Source organism: Arvicanthis niloticus, chromosome 23 (assembly GCF_011762505.2).
Source record: "Arvicanthis niloticus isolate mArvNil1 chromosome 23, mArvNil1.pat.X, whole genome shotgun sequence".
NCBI classification, from domain to species: Eukaryota; Metazoa; Chordata; class Mammalia; order Rodentia; family Muridae; genus Arvicanthis; species Arvicanthis niloticus.
The window spans coordinates 9,857,676-9,885,302 of record NC_133430.1 but is presented as its reverse complement, the minus strand read 5'-3'; the positions used below and the strand labels follow the sequence as shown (position 1 = coordinate 9,885,302).

The following is a 27,627-nucleotide window of genomic DNA, read 5'->3' as shown; positions in this document are numbered from 1 at the left end:
TAGCCGTGGTTATGGTGTTTCTTCACAGCAATAGCAGAGGGGCTAAGACCAACCTGGGGCGGGCCTATGAGTCTCAAACACTACCAGAATTGTAACTAGGACTGCCGGATGGCCCAGGGACTCACAGGTTGGGGTGGGTATCATTGTACTTGAAAGAGGTAGGGAGGGGAGGAGGGGAGGTGGGAGAGGGGAAGGGAGGAGGGGAGGGGGAATGTAGAAGGGGAGGAGGCCTGGGATTTGGCAGGGCGGTGTGTGGCTTCACACCTTACCCCATTCTGCAGTCTAGTCCGTGACCTGTCCCTTCCCTTCCCTGCCCCAGTTTCTCATCTGTGAAGCCAGATGCAGCGGGGCAGCCTGCAGATGTGGTGGGGAGGTGGAGGACTGTTGGTCATACTGAGTCGGAGGGCCAGAGGTGGCCCAGGCCTGCTGCGTCAGCACATTTATTTTAGTGTCCAGGGCATTGAGGGGCACCACCACCTGGGGGAAAGCAGGTCAGGGCCTTGGAGCCCCTGTGTCCTTGCTACCACAATAGGTCAGTCAGCCCAGGTTCCCTCCTCCCCAGGCTGATGGCTGCCTCCTTTGTGCTCAGGTGCCTCAGGGCCAATGTACCTATCACCCTGGGGGAAAGCTACTGTCTTTTCCTCATAAACATACCCTCTCCCTCATTCAGGGAGCCACAGGGACATACTACAGTTTCTTTTTTCCTCAAGCAGTGGGTTCTACCCTGTGCTGTCCTGTGTGACATTCAGTAGTGGAGTAAGTAGTGGAGTAAGGTCAAAGCTTTGTGTCCTGCTGTGACCCTGGCATGTCTAACGAATGACTTCTGTTAGGACCCAGGCTTTAGGACCAGTCAGGCACAGATTTGAGGTCTGCCTGTTTCCTTCATTACAGTATGATCTCGGGCAAGCTGTGTGGGTACTGAGTGTCTCACTTTCCCCTCCTGAAGTGCAGCATGGGGCATGTGTTCCGTGTGCGCTCAGGTTACTTGGATCTGTGTGGCTACCTTGTGAAAGTGAGCCTGTTCAGGCTGGACACCTGGCAAGGTTCTGTTCTAGGCTTTGCTGTGGCAGGCCAAGGGCCGGTGGGAACCTCTCTTACTGTTGCCTCTTGCTTTCAGGGTCTTAGCATGTTCCAGATTTAATCTTGGCAGAGGCTGCTGGCAGGAACTGCCTCCTTCCTTCCCACTTGACAAACCTCGTGGAGAGCTTTAGAGTAGCTGTCGTCTGTCTCAAGCTATACTAGACTAGTACTCTTTACCCAGGAAGATGGGGAGCTATCCATGATTGGTAGCTCTCACCGTGAACCAGAGGACTGATGTGATCCTTCAAGAACTCGGGGCCCCTCATAGCATCTTCATGAGTGTCTTTCCCAGTGCAGGCCTGAGTAAGCTAGACTATAGAAGCAGGGGGCCCAGCCTTCTCCAGCCTTTCACACTGGCTGTCCCTCCTCCTCCTGTGGTTACCATCCGGGTTTCTACCTTCCCCAGGGTATCTTCTGTCACTGTCCCCCTGCAGTGGTTGGCTCTGGTCACCAGGCTTTTCCAGGAGGGCTAGCAGGTGGCTGTAGAGGGGTTCCCTGTCTACCTCAGCACCCAGCCTTCTCCTGCTGTGTCCCTGGGAAAATGGGATCATGGAGCCCCAATTAGACTCTGGGCCTGCCTCCTGATGCTATGGGATTGGCTGTGGGATTGGCCTTTGCTTTCCCATCTGCACAGTGGGTCCACTGGGACAGTGAGGGTAGAGAAAGAGCTCTTCAGACTGTCACCTTGATGGTGCTACCAGGACAGACAGACACCACCTGAATCTTCCATGCTCTGACTCAGGTGCAGGGGAACAGTCATGGCTTTCTGGTGGTCCCACTGTGGTTGCTTCCTGGTGCCATCCCTAGGGTCTGGTTTCTTCCTGTAGGGGTTGATGCACTGTGCCCCTGTGTAGTTGTCCTCAGCTGGCTTCCTGGGCAGCAGGGCAGGTGTGTCCCATGCTTCCTCTGCTTTCTTCAAACACCTCTTCCAAAGAACATTCAGAAAGATTGACTTTGATCCTAGCTGAGGTGTCGGGAGTTCACCATTTGCAATTTAAAAATAGGTAAGCTAAATTTGGAAAGCACTGGAGAAAGATGAACCTGGAGTGTGGGTTCTCCCTCCACCCACCCTCCCCGGCCGAACTTACCCATCCCCACTTTCACATCTGCAACATCAGATCAGAGGGATCCTGGGAGAAAAGCCGCCTTGTCTAGAGATGTTGTACCCACTCATGGCTTGTTCACCTAGTCAGGTTGTGACTTTCATCTGAGTTGTACTAACATGCAGCCCCCCACAGGATGGCCATGACCCTCTGTGTCTTACTGAGGAGGCTCCTCTAAGGGCACAGAAGCCTGCTAGGACCACCTGTCCCAGAAGCCTGCATCCCTGATTCCTTTTACTATCTCCCAGTGGTTCTCTATACTCCTCAACCCAGCTGGACTCCATACAGGAGGTTGCCAACTGTCTAGAAGGCCCTAGGAGAGGACCAGTGTCGTCCGGATGCAGAGGGGAAATTAGCCCTACCTCCAGTATTAGCCAACCAGTGGGAGTGTATCCATGTACTTCCTGTTGGGGTCTCTGGGGGGCATGCATAGTTTGCAGGGGTTGAGCATACAGATGGGGCATTGTTGTAGACTAGGCAGGGTCTGAGTGGACTCCAGAGAGGGTGGTCTGTGGATGAGGGCTCACTTGCCAATCTGGATATATGGGGACTGCCAGAAGCTACCGTCCCCTATGACAACAGGTATGGGCACAGAACATTGGAAACTGGTGGCTCCAGGGCTCCCTGTCAGAGAGGCACTAGAGAGCACTGATTGTTTTAGAACGTCCTACTGTCATCTGCCTAGGCCTTTGCTGCAGTTACCTGGGGAACTCCTGTTTATCCCTCAATAGCTAGTACGAGCCTCTCCTGACCCCATCTCCTCTCTCCCCGAGCCTGTCTCCCTCCCTCCCAGCCTCTTGTGGGCGGGACCAGCATGGGGCTGGGGAGATGGCTGTAGCACAGAGGACAAAAGGAAATCATGAAACCCCAACCCAGAGGTTGCTCTAGAAAAGAAGTGCTGTGGGCCAGAGTGATGCACAGCCCAGGGGTTCTGCCGAGCAGCCAGTGCTCTGGCGGCTCCTAGCTTTGAAGGCCGAGGCAGAGCTGCAGGGTATGGAGCTGGGACGTAGTTCTCAACAGGAAAGGCCCCTGGGTGTCCACAGGAAGCAGATGGAGAGCCCTTCTGCAGGAAGGAGCCACTGTCCTAGGCTTCGTTGAAAACCCCATGATGCATTTTCAGGGGTTGAGTGTATCGAATAGCCAGGCACACAAAGAAACGGGGTGACAGAGCAGGAAGCAAAGACACAGACCCACTGAGTCTGTGTGGCCAAAAAGCCAGACCCTGACTCTTAAATGGCCACTGGCTTTGCAGGAGTAAGAGGTGGGCTTGAAAGAAATTCAGGGGAACAGAAAACTGGATGAGGGCCCAGGGCATCTGTGCCAACCAAAGAGCACCCAGGCGTGGCAGACGTGGAACCGAAACTCCTTGTCTCTGTTTGGCAGTGGAGCAGACACGGGCTTATCTGAACTGAAAGGTAAGTCGTGTAGACCCCTGCAGGGTGAGTCACAAGGAGGGAGACACAGCAGTGCCATCAGAGGACAGAGTTGGTGGCTCTGTCATACAGAGACCAGTGAGGGACACCAGGTCCCTGCTTCCGGTCCTGGTTAACGCAACCGGCCGGGAAAGACACAATGCAAACCTGGGCTCTTTCCACAGCTGTTCTTTATTCAGGAATTCGGAATACAGTACTAACAGACTGGCATGCATCACACACGACAAGTGCACAGGGGTGGGAGGAGCCTCATATCTGAGGTAGAGTCAGGTGGTGTTGGGAGGGGGAGGGGAGGAACGAGCACCGGCTGTTCTGGGGGGGGGGGTGTCCCTGGCCCCTCTTGGGCTCACACGCCGGGCCATGGGAGAGTTCAGGGTAGATCAGGGCGGCGGACTGCTGGCTGCACTGCGAGACGGGAGCACAAGACATTTTCTGCGCCCTAAGTGGCTTTGGTTCCCCTCCTCAGTGTACAGAACTTCCCACTTGTTCCCTTGTTGCTGGCTTCTCCCCACTTGTGGAGACTGGTCCCTCTAGGGCCCCAGCCTCCCCTTCCCTAGGGCAGGCCCCACGCACCCTCACTGGAAACGAAGTAACTTCACGTGGGGTACGCCAGGGCTGCCATCCAGAATCTGGCAGCAAGTGCGCGAACACACACTCCTTTCCCTAAAAAAATAGCTTCACTTATAAAACAGGGGATGCTCACTTCAGGGATTGGGTGCAGAGCAGAAGTATTCTGGGTTTGCAGCAGAAGCTGGGGTGGACAAGACGACGGGCAGAGGGGGTTTCTTCCGGTTCTACTGGGGTGGTAGTAAGAGGGTCAGGAGGAGCTGGAACTAGGGTTCCTCGGCAGGGGTTGGGACGAAGGGGTTGGCTACTCCCTATATGGGGCAGAGTGGTAGGGAGCCCCTGACTGTAGCCTGCTGATGGCAGTTAGTTGAGCAGGGTACCATAGAGCTGAGCTTTAGTGAGACTGTCCTTACGGCTCAGCCCAGAGCCTCCGGTCCTTGGGAAGGCCTGCTGGGGGCTGAGGCGAGTGGGAGGGTGCATCTCAGGAGATGCCTCCATGGAGCTAGCCTCCAGGGAATCCCGGGAGCCCTGCTCGGGCTCGGGGCTACTGCCTGCCCCACACAGCTGCACCCGGAGCCTATCCCCATTCCCATCACTGGCTGCGTAGCTAGGGAGAGCATCAGCCGAACGGCCGGGGCTGAGGCTCAGCTCGCCACCTGCTCGGAGGAAGCAGGGCTCGGCCAGATGACCCTGAGACAGGTCATCGCCCTCCGAGAAACTATCGGCCTTGTAGGCGGCATAGAGGGGGCTGGCACGGCCCTCGGCACTGCCGCCGGGGCTGCCACCGCCAGCAGCGCCGCCAACGCCGCCGCCGCCGCCGCCTCCGCCGCCACCGTAGTAACGTTCTGGGAAGGGCGAGGCGGCGCGGCCTGCAGCGGCGTTGGCCTGGTAAGGGTAGGCGCCCACATCCTCCACGCTCAGGGGCCGCCACTGGCCTCGCATGTCCTCCCGGGCGAGCCGGTTACCGCTCGGCTTGGCGCGCAGGCTCCACAGATTGGGAGGCATGAGAGCCTGCTGGGCGTCGGGGGAGGCCGAGTAGCGGTAGGGCTCGGCCGGGTACGGGGACACAGTCCGAGCGAAGCCCGAGGCTCCCTGGGCCCGGAGCGGCGAGCCCAGGGTAGCCGCGGCCCTGGCGAAGCGTGGGCTGCTCCCGTAGGTGGCGGAGGGCGGCTTGCGGTTGAAGAACTCTTCGCGGCTGTTCAGGTAGATGGCCTGCTGCGAGGCGGTCAGCGTGCCGGCCTGCGCGTGCTCCTTCTCCTCGGACGTGGCGCTGAAGCTGGAGTAGGAGCTGGACGTGGGCAGCGAGGCCGCGTAGCCCTGGTAGGCCTCGCGGCGGCGATAGGCCTCAGGGAAGGCCGCCGCCTCGGCCTCTTCCTCCTCCTCCGCCGCGCTGTCGGTGGAATTCTGCGCCCGCAGGAAGCCCACGTCGGTCACGGGCGTCTCCACGCTGGGCCGGCGGTGGCGGTCGTGCCCACGCTCATCCGGGCAGTAGAGAGCCGCGTCGCTGCAGTAGAGGTCTTCCTTGTACTGGGGCCGCGGGCCCGACTTCTCCACGCCGCCATCGCGGTAGCCCAGGTCGCGGGCCGAGGCATCCGACATGCGGGACGACGACAGGCTGCCAGGCTCGGGCTTCTCCAGCACCTTGGCGATGACGCAGCTGGGCACGCTGTCGGCGTAGGCCGAGTGGCACAGTGGCGACGGCAGGCTGCAGCCGCGCTTCTCCATATGCAGGCTCACACGCTGCTGGAAGTCCGAGGGCAGCTGGAACGGGGCGTGAGGAGGAGAGGAGAATGGGGACAGGTCATAGCAAAGCGGCTCAACCCTGGCCCCGAGGAGCCCGGGGTCACAGCAGCATCGCCAACAGAGACAGAGAGACAGACAACAGGCCTCCCTAGGTGTCTCACCTCACACCAGCGGGAACAAACTCAAGGACGAAGATGTCCTCAGCACTTAGGGTTCCCCATCACCTCTACCCACCCACCCTACTCCAATGGGCCCAACGGAGGTGGCGGTCAGTCTAGGGAAGCTGGGACCCTTTCTGGGTCCTGCCTAGTGAGGGGTGACTTGTTCTTGCCAGACCAGTGTAGGGCCCCGTCCCCCGTACACTGCCGAACCAGACAGACTCAGAAAACAGATGCAACAAAGATTGAGCGGCCAATGCCAGGCCAAGGGTCTCCATGGAATGCTCGTGACAAGTAGGGGGTATCTTGCTACTGTTTGATCTATTTTGTGAGTGTTGCAGGTTTGGCCAGGCCTAGGGAAAGGGGTCATGGAAAGGGGTCTAGGTAGGAGATTCCTTGTGCATGTGTGGTTGGAATGACAGTCTGGCCAGAATGGTCACAAGACAGGCAGCGTAGGCTCTGTCTAGTTTAGTTTGGTACCAGGTAGCCTAGTGTTGACTTGGGCTCTGCTGCAGAGTCTAGTGTCGACTTGGGTTCTCTATGCCTTCAACAAAGCCCCTGTCCTTCATGTCTGTTTCTCATCTCTAATTGTGACCAGGCCCCATGTGTGAGGTACACACAAGGGGCAGTCCTCAAATGAAACAGGTGTGTGTGTGCCAAGTGGGTCTGGCAAGTGTGGTGTGGGGGCACCTTTCACCATCAGGAAGCCGGGACCCAGGTGCACGAGGGACGAGGGTTCAGGCTCACCGGGTAGCTTCTTCCTGGAGGGTGGGGAGAGACTTCGGGGTGGGGTGGCCCAAAAGGAGCCGGGTGGTCCTGGGACAGGGCGGGCCTGGCTGTGGGGTGGGGCCACGTTACCTCGGACACCTTATGGCCCCTGCCGTAGGTCTGGCTGCACTGCAGCAGCTGGGCCGCTAGATTGCAATCCTTCCTATAGAGCTCCTGGAAGACAAGAGACGGTGTTTGGCGCAGCTGCCCTGGTCGGTGCCCAGAGCCAGCAGGGCAATGGGAAGGGAGAGCAAGAGCAGGCAGGGTGGCTGGTCCTGGCTGGTCCCTGCCCGGGCTCCACACTGTCACGCTTTGACCTGCTGGTGTGTGGAGGATGCCCAGTCAACACTAGGCCCTCCACAGGCTGGGGCAGCAACAGGTGGGCCCTCATCAGCTCTGAGCTCCCAGAAGTTAGCAGGTGGTTGGTCTACCAGGTCTGGGGTCCCTGTTCCTGTAGCTCCAAAGATGACTTAGTGGGAGTGCTGGGCCCAAGTCAGGGGGCAGGGATGAGCCCCAGCTCCCCCATCTTAGTCTCCTGCCTGTGCTCAACACACTTCATGGTATTGTCTGGCCTCTGGGCTGGTTTCTCAGGTGGGGCTGGGGTCAGGGCAGGCATGTGACCCCAGATGCAAGTGGGACCCTGCTTAGCCTCATGAGCTGAGAACAGATGCAAACAGTAGGAATGAGGGACATTTCCCTGTGGAAATAAATCTCTGTTGCATGTTCCTGTGTTGGACTGTTCCTTCCTGCTCCAGAAACCACAGCTGGCCTAGGATGCACCTGCATTGCCCAAAGGCCCAGGACTACTGCCTCGGCTCCACTCAGTGTCCTGAGCTGCCCTCTCCCGTCCCGCCTTTGCACCAGGCCTGCATGACGGAGGGGAATTGGGTCTTCCAGCCCCTCTCAACTCCTCCCTGAACTTCCTAGGAACATAGTTACAAGTCAGCCCCCATAATACCCCCCAGCAGCTGTCATGGGGACTAGAAGGCTGTAGGCACTGAACAGTCAGCCCAGGTCAGCCACAATGAATAGGGGATGCCACTTGGAGAAGCAGGTGACCTTGGAAAGTCACTGCACAAAAGAGCTAAGCCCCTTGCGTGAGTTGTCTTCTACTTGGGACCTCCCTGTCCCAGGAAGGGCCCAGGCCACCTGACCACTGAGTGACTTATCTCCAAACCCTAAGCGATATACTGATGAGACTAACAGAAGCCAGAGCTGGCACACTTGGGCACTTTGCACTAATAGCACACCACCCAGACTGTTGGCTGTCCAATTAACTGTACTTTCCCCATATGGACTTATGGTTCAAAAGGGCAGCCATTTTTCTTTCCTCAGACTGTGTTGGCCAGACTGTAATCTCAGAACCTCACACGATCTCGCAGTGAGGACCAGAGGCTAATTAGTGTGTTCACAGTCAGCCCACAGAGACAGTGGGAGGGTGACTGGCCATCTCGGGCCCTTTGGATATCTACACAGCTGTGGTATGATACTGGGGCTGGCTGAAGTTAAAAGTCTTGAGTGGTCTGGCATCTCGTGTGGGATAGAGGCCTCCTGAACCCCATCTTCAACCCTTCCATCAGAGGCCTGTACTTTCCCAGTTATCCTGAACACTGCTCCAAGTCCTCACTGCCCAGTCCCCACCCTCTTCTGGAGCCAGGCTGGAGTCCCTTGGAATCAGAAAGGCCCTGCCTGCCATGGCTTCCCCTGGGAAGCTCCCACAAAACACCTGTCCCATCCCTTCAGGCCCCAAATGTCCCTGGCACTCACGTTGTCCTCTGACAGCTTGTCAATGGTCACCTTAGCCTCCAGCAGGTGGCTGTTGAGGGCGACAATCTCATGACTCATGGCACGCTTCTCTTCTTCATAGTGCTGGCCCTGGGCAGTGGGGAAGGAGTGGTCCGTGGTTAGTGCCATAGCCCAGCTGTTGGGTGAAGGCTTTTGTGAGCCCAACAGCTGTTGACGACAATGTGCTCAGAAAGATAACGGTGCAAAGGTTAAGACCGCAGACTGACCCAGGATTAATCCCATCCTACCGCTGGCCTGCTGGACCAGTCTAAGCCAGTGGAGTCCAGTGACCCTCAGTCACCTGCTCCTGGTGTCTTTTTTTGGAGGTGGAGGTGTGGCTTACCCTGGTGGCGGGTGTGGCTTACCCTGCCCTTCTCAGTGAGTTGGGAGAATGATGCCCAGCATGGCCCCCACCTGTCCTGTGCCTTTGGGTGTCAGTATGAAGACAGGCAGGCACTGAACACCCAACACCAGACAAAACCAAGTGGGAACCTCCTCCTCCTAATATAGGGGAGGTGCCAGAACTCCATGGCCGTTCTCTGTGTTGCCCATACAGGCTCAGCTGCCCTGAAGCCCACCTCATTGTTACCCTGAGGGCACCTCCCACTCAGGAGCAAGCCTCAGGGGCCACTCAGTGAGACGTGCTGAAGCCTTACCATCCGGTACAGCTTGTCCTCCAGCTCTTGGTTGATCCGCTGGAGCGCCATGTAGTTGCTCTGAATCCTATAGTAGGAAGCAGCAGGGTCACGGCTTGCAAGGACTGACCGTCCTACAACCCTAGCAACCTCCCTGCTATCATGCCCTTCCTAACATGGCTGTGAGGCACCTAAGCTTGTCCCACCAGCTCTACCTGATTCAGTGTCTGTGCTTAAGATCTCCTAGGCCATGGTCGAAGCCCCACTGTTCTGCCCACCCACAGTCAGGCTCCTTAGAACACAGGAAGGCATATCCACATGCTTCAGACGCTGATGGGGTGGTTTATGGGTCAGTTGCACATGTGAAGGAGACACGTGTGTGGCCCTGAGATGAGTGCTAGTGAGCAGGTATGGTTCCACATGGGAAAGCAGGTAGAGATGGGGGATGAGCTTTGGACGGCTATTGCTGGTGGCTGGGGGACTGGGTACGGTGGCCCGTGTGTCCTCTAGACAACCTTTGCGGTATTATTTCTGTCATGCCAATGGGAAAGGGACACAAAAAGATGCTTAATACAGTTAAGTGGCAGAGCTGGGAGTTTAACCAAGGTCTGGCTGCACTGCCCAAGCATGGTTTCCTCGCAGCTTGATGGTGACATTCAGAAGCCCAGAAGAATGGGGCCATTCGATGAGGGACAAAATGTCCCCAGGACAGCGCCAGCTGCTACTCTAAATATTTAAAACAAATTCAACCTCCAGCAGTCTGTGTCGCCTTTGTATCTCTAAGCTGGGCATACCCACAATAGGGTTTAGAAAAATAAATACGCAGAAGGAAAATATGTTAAGAATTGTCCTCCTCTCAATGCATCCCGAGTCCCCAAGCCACTCAAGGATGCAGCTCCTACATTCACATTCATCTCTCTGGAGATTTGTGGCCAGTGGGGGGTGGGGTGAGGACTGGAAGCAGACCCTTCTGTGCCGCTGCTGGCTTGTCCGAAGCCAAAGCAGATTGTGTACGAGGGGGCAAGGAGCCAGGTCTGGAAGAGGATGCTGAAGGAGCCTGCCTCTAGCATTAGTGGCCCCAGGTTCAAGCCCTAGGTGGGCTGCCCTGCTCTTGGTTCTGCAGACCAAACGTCCCCCAGAAGTGGGACTGGAGTGATCCGTCTCCCCCACCCCTTGCCCCGCCCATCACAGCCCGATCCTCACTTGCGCAGTTTCTCCGTGACCTTGTCCAGCTCCTCCTGTGCACGCCTCAGCTCAATCTCCAGGTAGTGGCGCGTGGAGTCAAACTCTGTCTCCAGCTTCTCCAGCTTGTGCGTGGTGTAGGACAGCCGCTTGCGCAGCTCGCCCTTCTGCTCCTGCAGGGCACTGCAAGACACCAGGCAGCTGTCCAGGCTGTGGCTCTGAGAATGCGGAAACTGAGGCCACACTGGCCAGCCAGGCATGCTTTGCTTGGGCATGTACTGTGCACTCAACCCCACTAGGACTTGTGTGTGTGCACTCAGGCATATCCTCCCCTACCTCCATACCCCCCAATGGCGGCTGTGCCAGCACTCAGGTCCCCTCAGTGATCAGGACTCTGTGCTGCCCCCTGGGAGCTCCAACACCCAAGGGGGTGGTAACTTCTCGTAGACTTGCTTTAAGGCAGGGGGCAGGAGGGAAGTTCAGGAGCCATGTTGAAACCTAGTGGTAGGGGGTGGCGGGTGCTGTGGGAACCTCTCTGACTCAAAATCCAGTGAGGGGAGTGGAGGGTGGGCAGGTGTGCCCGTCAGAGGTGTCCTCAACCCTGTTAGCAAGCCGCACGTGTTGTAGGCACACCCCCAGCCGCCCGCCACCGTAGTAAGAATTCCTGGATTCCTGCCCAGGCCTAAGGGAAGGAGGCGGGTCCTCCTGAGAGTCAGTGCCCAAAAGGAGAATCCAGAGTAGCAAAGGAAACCCGGAAGCCAGGCACTGCTGCCCACACAGGCCCAGCTGCCAGGTGTTCTGCCGCCCTGCCCAGCTGTCTCTAAGCCGCTCTCCTCCAGGCAGCCCGCCTGGCTGCACCAACCCACTCCAGGCAGCCACAACTCAGACTTTCCCTCCTTTGTGGGGTGGCAACCTTCCTGGAGTGCCCACTTTATCCAAGGCTGAGCTGTAGTGGGCAATAGCCCCCGAGGTTGGGGGTTCCTTGCAGAGGCTCCTGACTGTAGGCCACAGACTACAGGAGGAGGCTGTGCCCTTGGGAATAGGCGAGGGCATTGTCTATCTGCTGGGGCAACCCCTCAGCCTGACTCTTCATGCTCTGCCAGCCTCCAGGCCAAGCTCTTCAGAGGCTGCTGCTGCAGCGTGTTAGGCCCCTGCCTCCAACCTTGACCTTTCTAGGGCTTGTGAGGCAGCCTGCCCCACCTGCCTATAGACACTTAACTTTACTCAGTTTGGACCCTGCCCACCCTGTTAAGACTGAGTCAAAGTCACTCCCATCCTTCCTCCTCCTTGCTTTGAGAACCAACAAGAACAGACTCCATGGTTGCATCAGCTGCAGAGCTGGGACCCACCAAGAAGCATTGCTCCACAAAGCCTCAGTTTACCCTGAGCATCTAGACATGTCTTCTAGACATGGGGTAACTCACTTCCAGCCCTTCCTTCCCCTGATCCCTCCAGTACCCCACCCCCTCCCACAGTCGTAGCTGCTTCCTCCAGAGGTAACTTCACCCCGGTCCCTGACCCAGACACACACCCTTCAGCCATTGCTGATGGTGATCTCATGGTGTCTTTTCCCTTGCATCTGGCACCTTCCTACCTGCAGGCCTTTGTCTGGCCAGAACTGCCACCACACTCAGCATCTTCTTGGGCTCCACCCACCGGTCTGTGTCCTATTGCTTTCAGCCTCTGAACCCTGAACCCTGGAGAGGGCCATGGCAACTCCTCCTTGGCCCTCCCTCACATCTGGCCATACCCCGGGGTCAGAAGCTCCTGGACAGGGAAGACCCTGGTGGTTACTTGGGTACTGCCATCATCTCCATCCAATGTCCTATTCTCCCACAGACTAACTGGCTCTCTCCCAGGGCCTCAGTTTCCACACCTGTAAAGCAGAATGGCCTTTCCATATACAGGGAGCACATCTGTGGCTGGATACAAGACCTGACACATGGGATGGTGTGGGAGGTGTCACTCTGTGGGAGCGGGGCTGCAAGGCCACTTGGAGACCAGCTTAAGTTGTGCTCCTAACGGGCAAAGATTAGGCTGGATAGGTGTAGCAGCTGGGTCAGGGCTTCCTGGGACCTAGACATAACCTCTTCTTGTCTTTAGTGGGAGTGGGGTTTATTTCGGTTTACAGGCTACAGGCCATCAAATTGTGAAGGGGGACCATGGAATCAGCCCCTTAACATATGAAGGGGAAGGGGGCAGAACTTCAGCATCCCCAGCAGTAATGATGGTGGCTTCTTTTTGATCAGTATCCTGGTGAGGGAAAGGCAACTACTGTTGCACCTAGGTCCTCTTTACCCACTGGAAGACCTTGGGCAGGCATTAGAGTCCTAACCCCATGCTTCAGTAGGGGGCCTGAAGGAACTGCTTTCTTTCTATAAGGCCTCTCTGGCCACTCACAGGAAGAAGCCCCAAGATGGAGCTGGGCTGTTAGGGACAAGGTAGTGGGAGCCAAGAGACTTCTTCTGAGCCCGTCTGTCCTGGGGAGCTGGACGCAGACATGGGACACAAGTCCTAGGACAGACAAAGAGACACCAAGGAGTGGGGTGTACAAGGGGAGACAACAGGTGTGTTACCTGTCCCAGAGCGAGGGTAAGGACCTGGCCAGGCGGCCCTGCAGGACTCGGGGCTGCCCGAGGCACAAGGGCACCCAGGGGCTGTGCAGCCTGTGGGCGAAGAGGACAGAGCTGCTCAGAACATGTGGGGGTGCAGCATGGGGCTGCAGCCCCGGGCTGAGGCCAAGAGACAAGAGGCCAGGATTATTGAGGGGCAGCTGTGAATCTAATGGCCCCACTGTTGGCTCCAAAGGCTCTGAGCTCATTGGTGACACTAAGTCCCCCTGGGGTAGGGTTCCTTGGTCATCAGCTGGGTTAATTTGGGGGTTCTCTTCCTACCCACAGGGCTGCATCCTCTATCTTAGCCTCAGGTATGTTGTAGGGAGAAAGGCTCCCATCCTGCCTTCTCTAGATCTGTCAATCGTCAGTCCTGCACTGGGGCTGGGTTTCTGGTAGACTCTGTTCCTGATGTGCATGGCTTCCTGGTAGAAGGGGCAGGCAGCTCCTCTCCACAGGGAGGTCACATTGGCTGATGTAGAGAGAGCTACATGACTGTCCTTCAGGATTTGGGGGCTGCAGATGATAGGTGTCTCTTAATCTGGAACCTTGCTCATCTACCCACCCATGCCCACCCACCGTGTGCCTGTGCTGGAGCCTGGCTGGACAGTGGATGGGTACAGTGCAGGACACAGGTCTGGCTCAGTCCTCATCTGGTGCTGCCCTGCTGAAGGATAGTGTCACACATGTGTGCCTGTCACAGAGCCATGGTCCACCTGGAACCTTCCTGGTCAGGCCTGACCCATGGACTTGAGGGGGACACATGGCAGGCATGATTAGGGCTGAGGTAGGGTCAGGCAGCCACCAAGGTGGGCCAGTTCCACCCACAGAAGCTCCTGGTTGGCCCAGAAACTAGGGCTTCAGGACAAGAGCAGTATAATCCCATTTTTAAAAACCATCACAGAAGAAAAGAAACATTCATTTGTTACTCCTGAGTAGTAGAATGCTGGGTAATTGAAAATAAATGTATACTTTTCTGGGTTTGTCATCTTTTCTATAGATGAAAAATCAGAAGAAAAACTTTTCTTAGGATCAAATTTTGTCACTGGAAAAAAGTTCATCGAGTGATGCATCGAGTGATGCACTGACAGCTACAGGGGTCAGGGGTTGGGAGTTCTCCACCCTTCACTTGGTAGCCTCTTCCAAGGCTGTAGAGGTTGAAGCAGGCTGAGCTGTCTCCCTTCCTGGCTTGGCCAAAGCCAACAACAGTGGCCACGGTCCTCCTCACACCCCTTGCCAACAAGTTTCCAGTCAACAGCCCCTCTGTAGGGACCTCAGAAGCTTGTCACTAGATGACATCTGGGACCTAAGGGGAAACTGAGGTCCAGGGAAGGACTGAATGTGTCTGGGCTGAGAGAGGGATACATGGTCTGATTCCAGTCACTTACAGGGCATTTATCAAGCACCATTGAATATCTGCTTTTGTTCTGAGCCAGGCAACCCATGGAAACTGTCAGTATAGCATTTGATACAGGAAACATTCTCCCAGATCTGAGGAAAGGCTCCAGGACTGAGATGTGGACCAGCCAATTCCTCTCTTGCACCCCATTCAGGAGAGACGATAGGGGGAAGTGAGCTAGCTGTGGGTTGTACCCACCTCTAGCAAGGCCAGAGATTGCCCTAGCTTGGTCATCAAGGCTGCCTGCCCTGAGACCAAACCACCAGGATGTATAAGATCAGGTGATGCCTGGTACTGGGTGCCTCTCGGGAAGAGACAGGGTGGGGCTCTGTCATATGCTACTTCCCAGTATGCTGGAGTTCATTTCCTCCCTCTTAGGCATGGAAGTAATCCTTTCTCCTAGGGGAGGGAATCTGTTGACACATGCCTGTCTTCCTCTACCGGGGAAATGCCTGACAAAGCAGCTCCAAGGGACCCTGGGGACCAGCAAGGGTCCTTGAGGGTAGAGAAAGCCCAGGACACTGAAGGAACAGCAGGTGTAGACCAGAGCCTCCCCACACAGCAATGAAGCACGGGCTGTCACTACTCGTCTTAGATGCAGACAGCCATAGCTACCTGTGGAGCCCGAGGCTGCCTGTGCTCGCTCCAGCGTGCCCAGACAAGAAAGAAGAAAGGCTTTCTGCAGGGCCCCACAAAGCAGGGCCAGCTCCAGCCCCATCTGCAGACTCTACACCATAGCTGACGGCTCCTGAGCTAGCTGGGCCAGTCCTTTCCACTGAGTTCTTTCTCAAGACTCACCGGCCACTGCCCTTATTCCTGCCAGCCACGCTGCCCCACTCCCACCCCACCCCACAATGTCCAGCCCCCCCCCCTTTCTTGGGATGCTCAGCCTAATGCCTCTGCTGCCTCTGGGGGTCTTCTCTCACCATGCTGGGCCACCTGTCCTTCAGGGGACTCATGTTCATGTTTGCCTAGTGACTGCCTTCTGGTCCACACGGTGATGGGGTGGGGCTAGGCTTTTGCTCACCGTTCCAGGCTCAGTGGCGGGCTGGGGGTTGCTGAGGCTCTGCTTTGTGGGACCCTGCAGAAAGCCCATGCTCAGCCTGTCTTCTCTCTAGCCTGGCCCAGCCTGGCCCTGATGTCATGCTCCAACAACACCAAATTGCTTGTCATTCTTCACATGCTGTAAGCGCTTTCTCATCTTGGTGACTTTGTTCTCATGTCCCCTCTGCCAGGATCCTGGTCTGCCTGCCCCAGGTTAACTCTTCCCCACCTGAATGCCCAGCTGGCTAACTCTCCCTTGAGGTCAAAAGCTGCTTCCCAGGATGGTCAAGTTGCCAGCCTATCTACTGTTGGATGCCAGGGGTTTTCTATGCCACTCTGGCCTCCTAACTCCAAGCTCTTCTGGCGATTGGATGGTTAAGCAGCGCACACCCTGCCCTGGCCACTGTACCCAGCCTAAATGTCCAGGTTCCCACCTCGCAGGCCACCACTGCCCTGGTCTGTGTTTGTCTTGGAGCTTGATGGCTTTACAGGGCCTGGGGTATTCTTCCAGGAGGGTCCCCACCCACATGCCACCTCCTCTGATAGCCTCTTCTCAGTCTTATTACTGAGTGGATAGTTGCGGTGATCTGCCTGCTCACCTGCCCACTAAGCATATGGATGGGCTATCTCAGGTATCAGCACTTAATCAAGCAGGGTCAGGCATGACCCTTTGGCTGTGTTCATGTTGTCAAGTAGCCTAGAATGCATGAGATTACCTAATCTGTCCTCTCCTGAGGCTCATGCTAGCTTCCCGGGAACCATATGCCCAAGTGGTAGAAACATCACTAAACCTCAAAGAATTGCCCCAGCCTCCCTGTGGTGGCTCTGGGCCACCACATCCCCATGGAATAGCCACAGCAACCTACCCTTAGCACCTCGGGGGCCCTGACCTGTGTGTGCTGCCTTATGTCTGTACCAGACATTTCTGCATAGCTTCAGAGTCTGTTGTATCACCACTAGATGGCGCCACCCTTCGTACCTGTGGCTGCCCCTCCCTCAAGGACTGGTGAGTCATGGACAGGGGATGACTGGACACTCATGCCTGCACAGACGCCCCATCCATCTTGTCCACCATCTTAGAGCTCCCTTCCCCACCCCCACTTTCCAGCTGAGAAAACACTATGGAGAGGGTAAGGTCAGGCCTGTCCTAGGTCACAGGATTTGGCTGGGCTCGGCTCTGTGCTGTCTGGTCTCCAACCCCCTGGTCCCCAGTGGAGAGGCCAGGTGCTAATGTGAGTCTCACCACTGTCCTGCCATCATGGTCACTGAGGTGTCACAAAATCAAAAGCCCCTCCCCCCAAGGTTGTGCGCGTGTGCCTGTGTGCCTTCTTGTTGGCATGTTTTAGGGATGGGACCGTCTCTTGTGGTTCTGTGGCCCTAGCAAGGGATTGTCTGGAAGGGGGCTGCCCCTAGAGATCACAGGTCTACACTGGGCATCTGCCCTGGTTCTATCTCCAGCTTCCATGGCTATGCAGTTCAGGCTGACAGGGACCCTCTGTCAGATCAGGAGCTACGACAGGAAAAAAGCAGCTCCTCACCTCATCTTATCAGGCAGCTGCAGCCCTACCCAGCCACCCTCCTCTGCCAAGAGAGCCATGTGCCGGGAGCTATGTCCTAGAGAGCCCTTGAGGTTGGTAGAGCTAGATGCCCAGGGCAGCTATAAAACCATAGGGGTTGCTATAGCCCCGCCCCTGCTAGGGCCATCCCTTCCTCCGTTCTTACACTCCTCCCCCAGGCTTTTCCAATGCCCTCACCCCCACCCTAAGGACAGGAGGTTCCCACCTGGACTCAGCCCCTAAAGACAGACTGACCTGGAGTGCCACCATCGCCCTCATGTCTCTGCCCTACCCCCAGCACCTCTTCCTTCTCCTACCCACCTACAGCATGGAGCACGGGAAGCCGTCCAAGGGAACCTCCACAGATGTCCCCCCCCCATGTGCCACCTACCCACATCTGCCTGACACCTGTGCTCTGCGCCTGGGACAACCCTCTGGGCCCTGCCTGCTTTCTGCCAGTTCCATCACAGGCTTCCTTCCTGAATCAGTGAGCTCCTCCTTCTAGATCATTCTCTCTAGCAGTCCTGTGGGTGGCTGCTTTTCACACTTCAATAACCACCTTCCCTGATCTTCAGGCACTGTCCGTTCCGCTGCCGGAAATGTATTCTGCCCCTGCTGTCTGTCTCCATATCCCTGCCAGGCTTGCGGCACTGAATAAGGCCCGTTGCTCCCTTCTTGTCCCTCACCTGGCATCTGGCTGGCTGGCTACCCTTTCCCAGCATCCTCTGAGGTTGCTCCTCGTGTCTGCTTCCTATGAGCCACTCTCCTCCCCTGGGTGCACACGCTCACAATAATCCCCAGTAGCAAATATCACTGCTGCCACGGTCCCCGGTGCTTCTAATTCCAGTCGTCTCCATCCTTCTGTCTCACCTGTCTGTAAGGCGCACAGGAATCCCTTCACAGACAGCCTCTCCTATGTCTGAAGAGTCCTGCACATTCCTCATCCCTTCCACTGACCCTGCCTACAGGATGGGCCCCTTCCTTCCTGTGCTCTTCAGCCCTGCCCCCTATCCCCCCCACCCCCCATCTCTGGACCTAGTCTTGAAGCAGTCACCCTGGGTTGGGGAGGTCACCAAGCTCTGCTTGGGTTGGGGACAAAGGTAGGAGGGAGTTTCATTCTGGGACGGTATATATGGAGCTGGGGTCTGGAAGTGGTGTGGGATCTGGATCAGCCAGGGAAAGGCACGGCCTCCAGGGGTGCCCCGCATTGGAGAGCTGGCAGCTCTGGGTTTGGGGGTATTATAGTGGGGGATAGAGTAGAAACAGGAGCCTGAAGGAGTCTAAGCAGAGGGGCTACATAGGTCCCAGGAGCATCTACAGTACTCAGCTTTATTGGGGCTCCTGTATCCCCTGCCTGGTACTCTCTTCCATCCCCCACACCAGACTGTCTCCCATCCTAAGACAGGATTAGTATGCAGGAGAGGACAGTGGATGGATGGCCTGTCACCTGTCTCCTGGGTGCCACACCCCTCACAACCTGGGTCAGGGGCTGCACTGACACCTGGGCCACTAAGCTGTCATGAGGACAATTCTTTCGCCACTTGCCACTATCAACAACTATGGGAGGACTATCGGGCAGCTGTAGGAAGCCTGCTTCCTCTGCTCTGTAGTCATAAAGCCATCAAGGGCTGGGATGGTGCAGGGGCATAGGCTGCTGGGCAAGGTGGACAGTCCCTGCCCAGAGCCCTCAACACTTAGGTCTCCAGAAACCCAGGTTCCATGGGGTCTCTTCTTCCTCATCCCCACAGGGTTTCTCCTCCGTATATGTGCATGCATACTCTCACAGGCTGTCTCCTGTGCCAGCATCTGAAAGGAGGCATCCCATAAAGAAAAAAAGCTTGTCTTTGGGGTGTCTCAGTTTCCCTATCTGAAACAAAGCTCATGGGCCACTTGTGACCACCATGATGTCCCTCCCAGAGGCTCTCTCTGCCTTCTGAGCTTCCCGCCATCTCTGCCCCAGGGTCATGAGGCCTCCTGACACCTAGTGCCCTGCCTAGGGATGTGGGTTACCTGGACCACTGCAAGGTGTGTACGAAGCAGACAGTCCCTGAGCATCTTGGAGGTCCCATTCCCATGGCTGTTTTCTTTCTCTTTTTAAATCTTTTTAGATTTATTCTATGGGTATGAGGATTTTATTTGCATGTCTGTGCACAATATATTTGCCTGGTACATACAGGGATCAGAAGATGTTGGATCCCCTAGGTTTAGACTTGTGGATAGTTCTGAGTTGCTGGGAATCAAACCTGGGTCCTTTGCAAGAACAAACGTTCTTAGCTGCTGGGCCATCCATCTCTAGTCCTGCGTGTGTTTTCCCATCCAGGGTTGACACTATGGCAGAGCCTGCCACAAACCCTGGACTCCCTCCCTCCTGCCTCCATCCTCCTCCTCACTATGGGAATAATGTCACTTGCCCAGTGGGTGGGGCAACATGGCCCCAAGAGCCAAGTTCATTCAAATGTATTCTGTTTATCTAAAGTAGGTACCATTATCAGAGAATCAGAGAGGTTCAGAAGTTTACTCAAGGTCACACAGCCACTAGGTAGAGACCTGGCATTCCAGCTAGGATGGTGGCTCCACTCTCATAGAACAACATATTCCGTGAAGGAGGCTTTGTAGAGCAGGGTTCCAGCTAGGCTGTAGGGACAGGAAACTTTGAAGGGACAAACAGCTAGAAAGAAGAAATAATACGCCATGTGCCAGGTCTCTTTACAATGCTCTGATCCTTAAAGGAAGAATTCAAGAGGAGGTAGTCACTCACACCTTAGTAAGAATAAGGTTTTCTCTAGTAGCATCAGATTTAGAAGTAGAGGCAGGAGCCTTGAAAAACCTCATTTATTGAGGGGCCTGGCCAGCTGGAGTAGTGGGTGGGTGGGCTGGAGGGAAAAGGATGAAGAGTGTGGGATCTGGTGTGGGGAGACACCCCCACATGCAAGGAGACCCAAGTCTGTGTACCCCAAAAGTACAAGTCTCCTCACAGCTGTCCCTGTCACATCTGTCAGGAGCTCAGACCTAACACCTGTCATGCCCCATTTGTCAGCAGATCTGGCTCAGCGAGCCTCTCCTGTCCTCAGAACCCACCCCCTGGTCCACCTCCAGACCTCTTACCAGGCCCCTGCAGTAGTTCTTTTCTGCCTGCCTGGAGCTCAGGACTCTCTTGGGGCTTGTTCTTCACCTACCTTCCCAGGCTTGCAAAACTGCCCCGCCCCACAGATGCTGGTCATCCTCCTATGTCTGTCCCCAAAGCACATGTAACTGTCAATTTTACTTGTTTAGGAAAGTTCCTGTCTGCACTAACTGAGGTGTTTCCTTCTATATATTCCTTGACTATAATATCCTTGGTAAACAGTGGTGCTTAATAAATGTGTTGAACCTGTGATCAATGAGCAAACTAAAGTCCAAGGGACAAGTCAGAGGGCCAAGGCTAGACCTTCAAGGCAGGAGGGAGAGCAGGGTGGATCCAGTGAGAGGGGGTAGAGGTGGTGGGGCGGGCTGGGTGTTGGGGGGCTACACAAGGGGCCTGGGGAGCAGGGGGTCTGGAGTCTTTGTTGCATCCTCAGTCTCGGCTTCAGGAAAGGTACATGTGGACCTGAGGGGGACATTGACACCGTGTGAGGCTACCTGACAGCCCCTTGTTTCTCTGGAGCCAGCCTTATGTGTGCGCCCCCTCCCCCATCCCAGCATGGAAGACAGCCTGGCTCCCACAAGGCTCCATGAAAGCATTAAGGTGAGTAGTTCAAAGTGTGGGTCAAATGCAAGAGCAGCCATCCCTGTGAAAATAATACCAACCTCAGGACCAAGTTCAAGAAGAAGGCGGACACTCGGGGCTCCTGAAAATGCATTAGTAACACACAAAAGGCTTCAAACAGAAAGCAGGAGCAGGCTAGGTTCTGTTCAAAGGTGGAGTGCCTGCCTGCTGGCACTTGAGGCCCTGAGTACCAACCCAGCGGCACCCCAGCTTGAGACATGCAACAGTGCCAAAGCCATGATGTCCTGTCCACCCAAGGACCACAGTGAGCGGCGTGCGGTGGCGGAAGGTGCTGACCTGCTGGAACTGGCTGTATAAAGAATACTCACAATTCACAGCCACACTGGATCCTGCAGGGAGAGTGCCTGTAGATGCCACCCAAGATGGATATCAAATGACAGGAATCCAGCTAGGAGAGACCCCATGCCTACCTGATGGGGGAACTTGCCAAGGATCTGGGCAGTGGCATCCGGTGCCTCTGGCCTGTGATCATGTGTGCCTGCCACACACACAGGGCACTGGTCCATGGATGCCCACAGCACCTCTGCCTACCATGACTCAATGTCTCAGGAATGCCTGTGGCTCAGTGGTCAATCACTGGGGCTGCCCCCATGCCAACTCCAGGAGGCAGATGGGGATTCAGGTGAAACACAGTTGGGGCTCCTCATAGACTCAAAGAGCCAGGGTTCTAACAACTCTGAGGTTGGGGCTGTGTTTGGGGGCTGGGTCTTGGAGATCTGGGATGGCTGGCAGTGTGCGGGTGGTCCTCAGGCTTGCTCTACATGTGAGAGGTGCAGTTGATCACTGGCTCTGTGTTGCTTCTCTGGAGACTACCGAGTTCCACTGCTTTAAGGACTGGCTTTGGCAGAAGGCGTGGTCACCAGTGAGGGGATCTTTGGGCTGGCTAAGTACCCCCTGCACCTCAGCACAGAGGTAAAGCTGCAGCTCAGAGAGAGGGGCTGCCTAACAGGGCAACAGAGAGAGGCCCATGGCCACCACACATCAGGCAGCTGAGATGCAGGGACGTCCCAGGGCTGCAGCATCTGAGTTTCATAGACAGATGGAGGTGAAGTATCTACGCAGGGATGTGCAGGACTCAGAGGGAGATGTTGGGCTGCAGTCAAGAGGCCAAGCCATCAAATAAGTGTGGCTGTGCACCCACTATGCGCCACCGGACCCAAAGAGTCCTACTGTGTGCAAGTGTCTGTCAGACACTGGGGTTAGCAGAAGAGAGGTCAGAGCCAAGTCTTGTTCTCAGAGTGCCTACATGTGGCACTGAGAAGGAAAGGAACCTCATTCCAGGTGTCTGGGACTGTCCCCTGACCTCCGATCCCATTCCTCCTCTGTCCCATAATGCTTTCTGAGCCCGGAGGTCTTTGTGCTCTTGGAGAGTACCCCGTTTAACCTGTCATCTCAAGCCCAGGTTCAGGCATCCTTAAGAATCCTTTTCCAGTATCCCAGAAGCTAATGTTCCTAGCCTGGAGCATCTTGCGCAGACCTTACTGTCCCCTATCCTGTGTGCCTGCTTTGAATGGCTGGGCTGGATCTCAGCATCCTGGACAGGGCTTGGTGTACAGATCGGGTAAAAAACCTAGCGTAGAGGGTCATTAGAACCTCCAAGTTTGCTGCTGTACAGCTGTATAGGAAAAGGCTGCCTGGGCGGAGACGTCCATGGGAAAGGCTGTAACTTGCTGAGGGCTCCATGGAGGGACCATGATGAGGAGTGAGAGTCGGGGAGAGGGGTGAGGAAAGGAGAGTCTGCTGCAATTCTGAGCACAAAAGGCTTCCATCAGAACCATTCTTCAAGTTAGCCACTCAGGTTCAAGCCTGAGATGGGTGGGGGAGGGGGTTGGGTGAGCAGTGGGAGGGACCAAGGCTGGACCTCCCAGAACTCAACCTAGTTACAAAGTCCCAGGCTATGGCATTGAGAACCCACATTCTCTGCCCCAGGAGGCAGAACCCAGCTCATACCACCTTCTGTCTGGATACCCAAGACTCTCTCACTCAACCACAGATACCTTTCCTTTTGCCTGGGACTAGTGGGCTGCCCCCTCTCTGGGGACAGTCTACCTGGGCCTCTGATGTGCTCCTGACCCCAGACTAGACACTTGTCCCCCCCTTCCCCCACATCTCTTGGTAGGGACAGTCATTCTGCAGCTGAGGAAGCTCAAACCCAGATCAGGAGGACTTGTCTAAAAGCTAGATCTGTGGGACCCCAAATCCTGTGACACCGGGAAGGAGGCCATGGGGCTGGATTCCCTTAGTCTCTGGCTCCTCAGGCCCAACCCTAATCTCCAGCCAGAAACCCATGGTGGCTCTCAGTAACCATATCATCAGGGAAGGAATGTTCTGGAGGGAGCTGGGGGAAGCAGAAGGCTAGAGGGCCATCAGCTGACAAGGATGGGCCCCTCCCCAATTCGGGGGGGGGGCAGGACCCTTCCCACTCCAATTCCAGGAGGTATACTGAGTCCCCCCTTCTAGACCTTACCAAATCTGGAAGGTCATGTGATCCAATTCAGTCCCAGGGCCCAGGCCCTAACCACTGCCCCCAGCCCTCCCCTTTCAGCTGACAGGACCTACCTATGTCCCCAGTCAGGTTGACTAGGCCCTAGGCTTGACACATACCACACTCAAGACCCTTGGCTGAGGGTAGGGAGGGAGAGAGAGAATCAAGTTTAGGGAATCTATCTGTTTTCTGGAAACCTCTGAATTTTTCTGCAGTCCCAGTTGGGTTGAATAGTGTCCCCTCCCTCAGTGTGGGGGTGATGATGAAAAACAGCCAGGGAGGGGCACTAGGGAGGGTTCTGGCCTGGGGAGGGCCCCAGCTTGGGCCTGAGGTCATTGCTATGACCATAGATAGAACTATGGCTTTCTAGGCCTGGATGCTTCCATTTGGGCCTGGACCATTCAAGGTGGGCCTTGGCCCACTGACATCAGGTTTTGTTCTGAGGTCCCAAGAGGCTGGACCCCTCCCAGCTCAAGATATGCTGGTGCCAGGCCTGTGATCTTTGCTCTTGTCTCAAGATACCTGGGTATCTGAGACCACTCATCATCAGTATTGAAGGTCAAATGGGAAGGCCCAGCCCCTCCCCCCGGATCCAGGCCCCACCTTGGGCCAGGCCTGAGCTCAGCCAGGCCTACCCCTCAGGGACTGGTGGCCTGGTACCCAGATATTTCCATATTGACAATTTTGGCCTTGGACAAGGGGACCAGGAGACCACTGAGGCCAGGGGCGATGGCCCCGAACCCAGAACCAAAGGACCGGGCCTAGTGACCACACACAGCCTGGGCCCTGGCTCGGGAGGAAAACACTGTGGGGGGGAGGGGGGCTGTCCGAAGGTTAGGGCGAAGGCGGCCGAAGCCGCGAATATTCAAATGGGCTGGTCCCTTGCTTGCGCGCCGGGGCCCCTCGGAGCCCGGGGCCCCGCTCTGTGTTGGGGTGCGCGGGAAGGCCTTGGGGGCGCTTCGGGCCGCGGCCGCGGGGTTCCCCCAAAATGGCTCCAAGACGCGGGGCCTGGGAAGCCGCGCGGGCTCCATCCCCGCCCGCCGCCATCGGCGCAAACTTCGATACCCTGGCCCCGACAACTGTCGGCGCAACGGCGGGGACGCTGCGCCAGGGTCTCGGGGTCCCAGGGGGCGAGCGCGCGAGGGCCATGGGGACCGGCCGGGGATGACGCCCCTGCCGTGGCCGCCCCAAGCCCCGTGCGCTGCCCCGCGCCCAGCCGCGCCCCGCCACCCGCCACCCGCGCCCACCCCGCGCCCACCGGGCCCCGCCGCGCCCTCTGGCCGGCTCTCCCCATCACCCCCGGCCCGCCCGCGGCACTCACCTGAGTTTCTCCATGTCTGCGGCAGAGGCCTGCGGAGAGCAAAGGAGAGGGTCAGCGCGCAGCAGGGCGCCCCACTGGCCCTTTCCGTGGGGAGCCCCGTGCGCGCCCCAACCTGTACCCCCGTGCCTCAATGGGCGCGTCGGGCCGCGGCTGTGTAACAGGTGAGCCCGCCCGGGCCGCCGCCGAGTTACGCCCCCCGGGCCGAGCCGAGGACCGGTCGGGGACGACGAGTGCAGCGGCCCGGGCGGCTCCAGCCTCGCTAATGGAGGGGCCCCGCCGTGCCCGTCGACTCTCGGGCGGCTGCGGCCCCCGCCGCTCCCCGGCCCTCCGTTAACCCCTGCTGCCCCGTTCCCTCCCTCTGTCCCTCCCGAGCCCGGCAGCGCAGGAGCGCCGAGTCGCTGGAGAGTGTTGGAACCACGCACCCGGCCGGCGCTCACGCAGCTCGAGGGGAACGGCATCGTAAGCGAGGCACTCTTGCTTCTGCTCAGGACCCTGCTGCCCTCCGATCTCGGGGTTCGGAGCTTGCCCCCCCTCCTGGGCCCGAGGGATTAACCCCGGCGCGCCCGGTTCTCTGGCGGGGCTCCGGGCCACTGGCGCAGACCCGCCCGCTCGAGGCGTAGAGACCTTGAGGGCTGGACGACCTCTCCTCGAGCCCGGGACCCACTAGCCCCTGTTAACCCTGCGGGTTCCGGCGAGCCCCGGGGACGGCGAGCGGCCCGAGCGGGATCGCACTTCCTGCGCGCAATGGGCTCTCCTGCGCTCGGCCGAGGCCGCCCCGGGGCTGCCCCCGCCCTCCCGCTAAAGGCTGTGCCGGAGTCTGAAACCTAGGACGACGCCACAGACCTGAGAAGACTCATGGCTGCCCATCCCGGACCCTCGCGCCGGGCGCCGCCGCCGCGTCCGCCGGGAGCGCGCTCTGCTCGGTCCGGGCCCCACTCCGCCTCCCCCACCGCCCCGCCGAGCGAGGGCGCAGCCCGGCCTCGGAGCCGCGGCTAGGCTTGGCCAGCAACTTCCCCGGGCGCCCGAGCAGGCCTCCCCAGATCTCCCCCAGCCTCAGTTTCCTCTCCTGAAATCTGGAGGAGGGAAAGCGGGAGGAGCTCGGTCAGGCGCTCTGCTGCCCTCCAGCTCTGGCGGGCTGCAGAGGGGCTGGGTTAGGGAAAGGATCCCTGGGGCGCCCGGTGGGCTTCCCTCCCCGCACACTTTAATAAAAGTTTACAAAAAGCACGAGCCCAGACCCCCTTCTACGAATCATCCTTCAGGACTAGAGTTCTCTAGTAAGAATTTGGCGCATACCAGCACGACCCCCAGCGTCCCTCGGCCCCAGGCCCACCTTTTCGAGTCCCCATCACAACGCCCATCTCCTGCACTGGGTCCCAGCATATAGCAGACACTCAATAAACACGGATAGTGCATGCCTGGGTCCTATGGCACAGAAATACGGCTTCTCCAGCCTTCCCCTGGCTGGCTGTGAGTTTCTACGCAGGAGCCCCGGATCTCCCCAGGACACCCAGCACCCAGCAGTCTTGGCCTCCTCGAGCCAGCGCAGGGTGGGAGGAGCCGTCCACTGGCAGGGTCAGAGCCAGCCAGGATGGAACCAACCCCCCCAATCCAAGTGTTCATCTACCCATCCATCCACCAATGGCTCCCCACTCATTTGGTGGCTGACGGGGATTCTACCACCAGGGAGGAGCGCAAAGGAGAGCAGCGGGCTCTCCAGGGGTTTATCTGGGGGTACACTTCCACCCCAAGTTTGGGGTCTACCTTAAAGAAAGCTACCTGCCCCCCCTGTCCCAGGGCAGTAGCTCCTTCCAGACATCGGGCCCTAGATCTACAAGAAGCCGGGCCCTCAAGCTGACAGTGCTTGTTCGGGTCTGGACGCCATTCTTAGAGGCCTCTTTCACCCAAAGGCAGGGGTCATCCCTCATCTGTCTTCCGCCTTCTCAATCACTCACAGTGAATGACCTGCCAGGGCGTTTGTCTGGAATTAATAAGAATGTATTAAAATTTAATTTTAAAAAGCTAGCATCAATTATTTACATTGACTATTTCAGCTCTTCTAGAAGGCTCGTTTGGGAAACCCCCCCCACCCCCCTCCCCAGGGACTGGGAAAGAGGCAAGGAAGGCGGTGGGTAGCTTTGTGGCTAGGGTGGGGGTGGGGCAGGGCAAGAGACAATGGGAATGAGCCTCTGCCCTTTTCTCAGCTGTTTCAGATTCTGGCCCTTGGCTTTGATCATTCTCCTCTGACCCAGCACCGGTGGGACACCATGGCCCCTGGCCTTTACAGTCCATCTCCACAAGCAGTCCTGCATGGAGAATCGAGATAGCTACTGGGTTTAAGATCTAGATAGCCAAAAGCCCCTGTCTTTTCCAGTGCCATCCAGAACAGCCCAACCTGGTGGAGGAGGGGCCACCAGGCATGGAGTTGCAGGAACTGGGGACCTGAAGCTGGGCCTCCTGGGCCACGGTGTTGTCAGAGTGCATTTCAAGTCCTGTGCTCACCTCCACTAACCTCAGACCTGGAGAAGCATCCATAAGGGAAGGTGGAGGTTGGGACCCGTGGTGGCCCAGGGGAACCTCTGCTTTCTGGCACTTTTACCTGAGCCTGCTTCTAGGGCCTGTGATGCCCCAAGTGTCCCCCCATCATGTGTCCTGGGCTCCACACTGAGCTCCCTGTGACCAGGGTGGACCACCTTCTTCCTGCCACCTGCATCTTTATTTCCTATACCATTCTCATAAAACAAGTGCAAAATGACAGAGGTCCAGTGGCTTGCTTCCACCTGGCACCCTGTCTCTGTCATCGGGGAATGAAGGCTTGAATATCTCATGTGTCCCCTTGAGGAGGTAGGACTGGAACACTCGGCCCTACCTAGCTGTGACCCCATCCTTCCCCACACAGGCCATCTGGCCATCCAGTTTCCTGTCTCAGGACCTAGCACGTCTAGGATGCTATACCCAGACTTCTGCACAGTTGATCACTTCTCTGGCTAGCC

General features: G+C 57.2%; 1 protein-coding gene across 6 annotated transcripts in view; it reads right to left on the bottom strand.

Annotated features, from left to right (window-relative positions):
• Positions 1 to 3,768: 3,768 nt before the first annotated feature.
• Begain (brain enriched guanylate kinase associated) overlaps positions 3,769 to 27,627 on the bottom strand; it is a 36,114-nt gene continuing 12,255 nt past the window's right edge. For 2 of the 6 annotated variants that reach the window (XM_076921184.1, XM_076921183.1), the window contains exons 2-7: positions 24,638 to 24,666; positions 10,476 to 10,637; positions 9,294 to 9,360; positions 8,620 to 8,727; positions 6,943 to 7,026; positions 3,769 to 5,944 (exon numbers count right to left, since the gene is read on the bottom strand). In XM_076921184.1, the coding sequence (XP_076777299.1) occupies positions 4,547 to 5,944; positions 6,943 to 7,026; positions 8,620 to 8,727; positions 9,294 to 9,360; positions 10,476 to 10,637; positions 24,638 to 24,666 (1,848 nt within the window). In that variant the 3' untranslated portion in view covers positions 3,769 to 4,546. Of the gene's footprint in view, positions 5,945 to 6,942; positions 7,027 to 8,619; positions 8,728 to 9,293; positions 9,361 to 10,475; positions 10,638 to 13,030; positions 13,121 to 24,637; positions 24,667 to 25,059; positions 25,439 to 25,480; positions 25,570 to 25,967; positions 26,169 to 27,627 lie in introns of those variants that run through there. The other 4 variants (XM_076921187.1, XM_076921186.1, XM_076921185.1 and 1 more) reach the window with 4 other exon arrangements.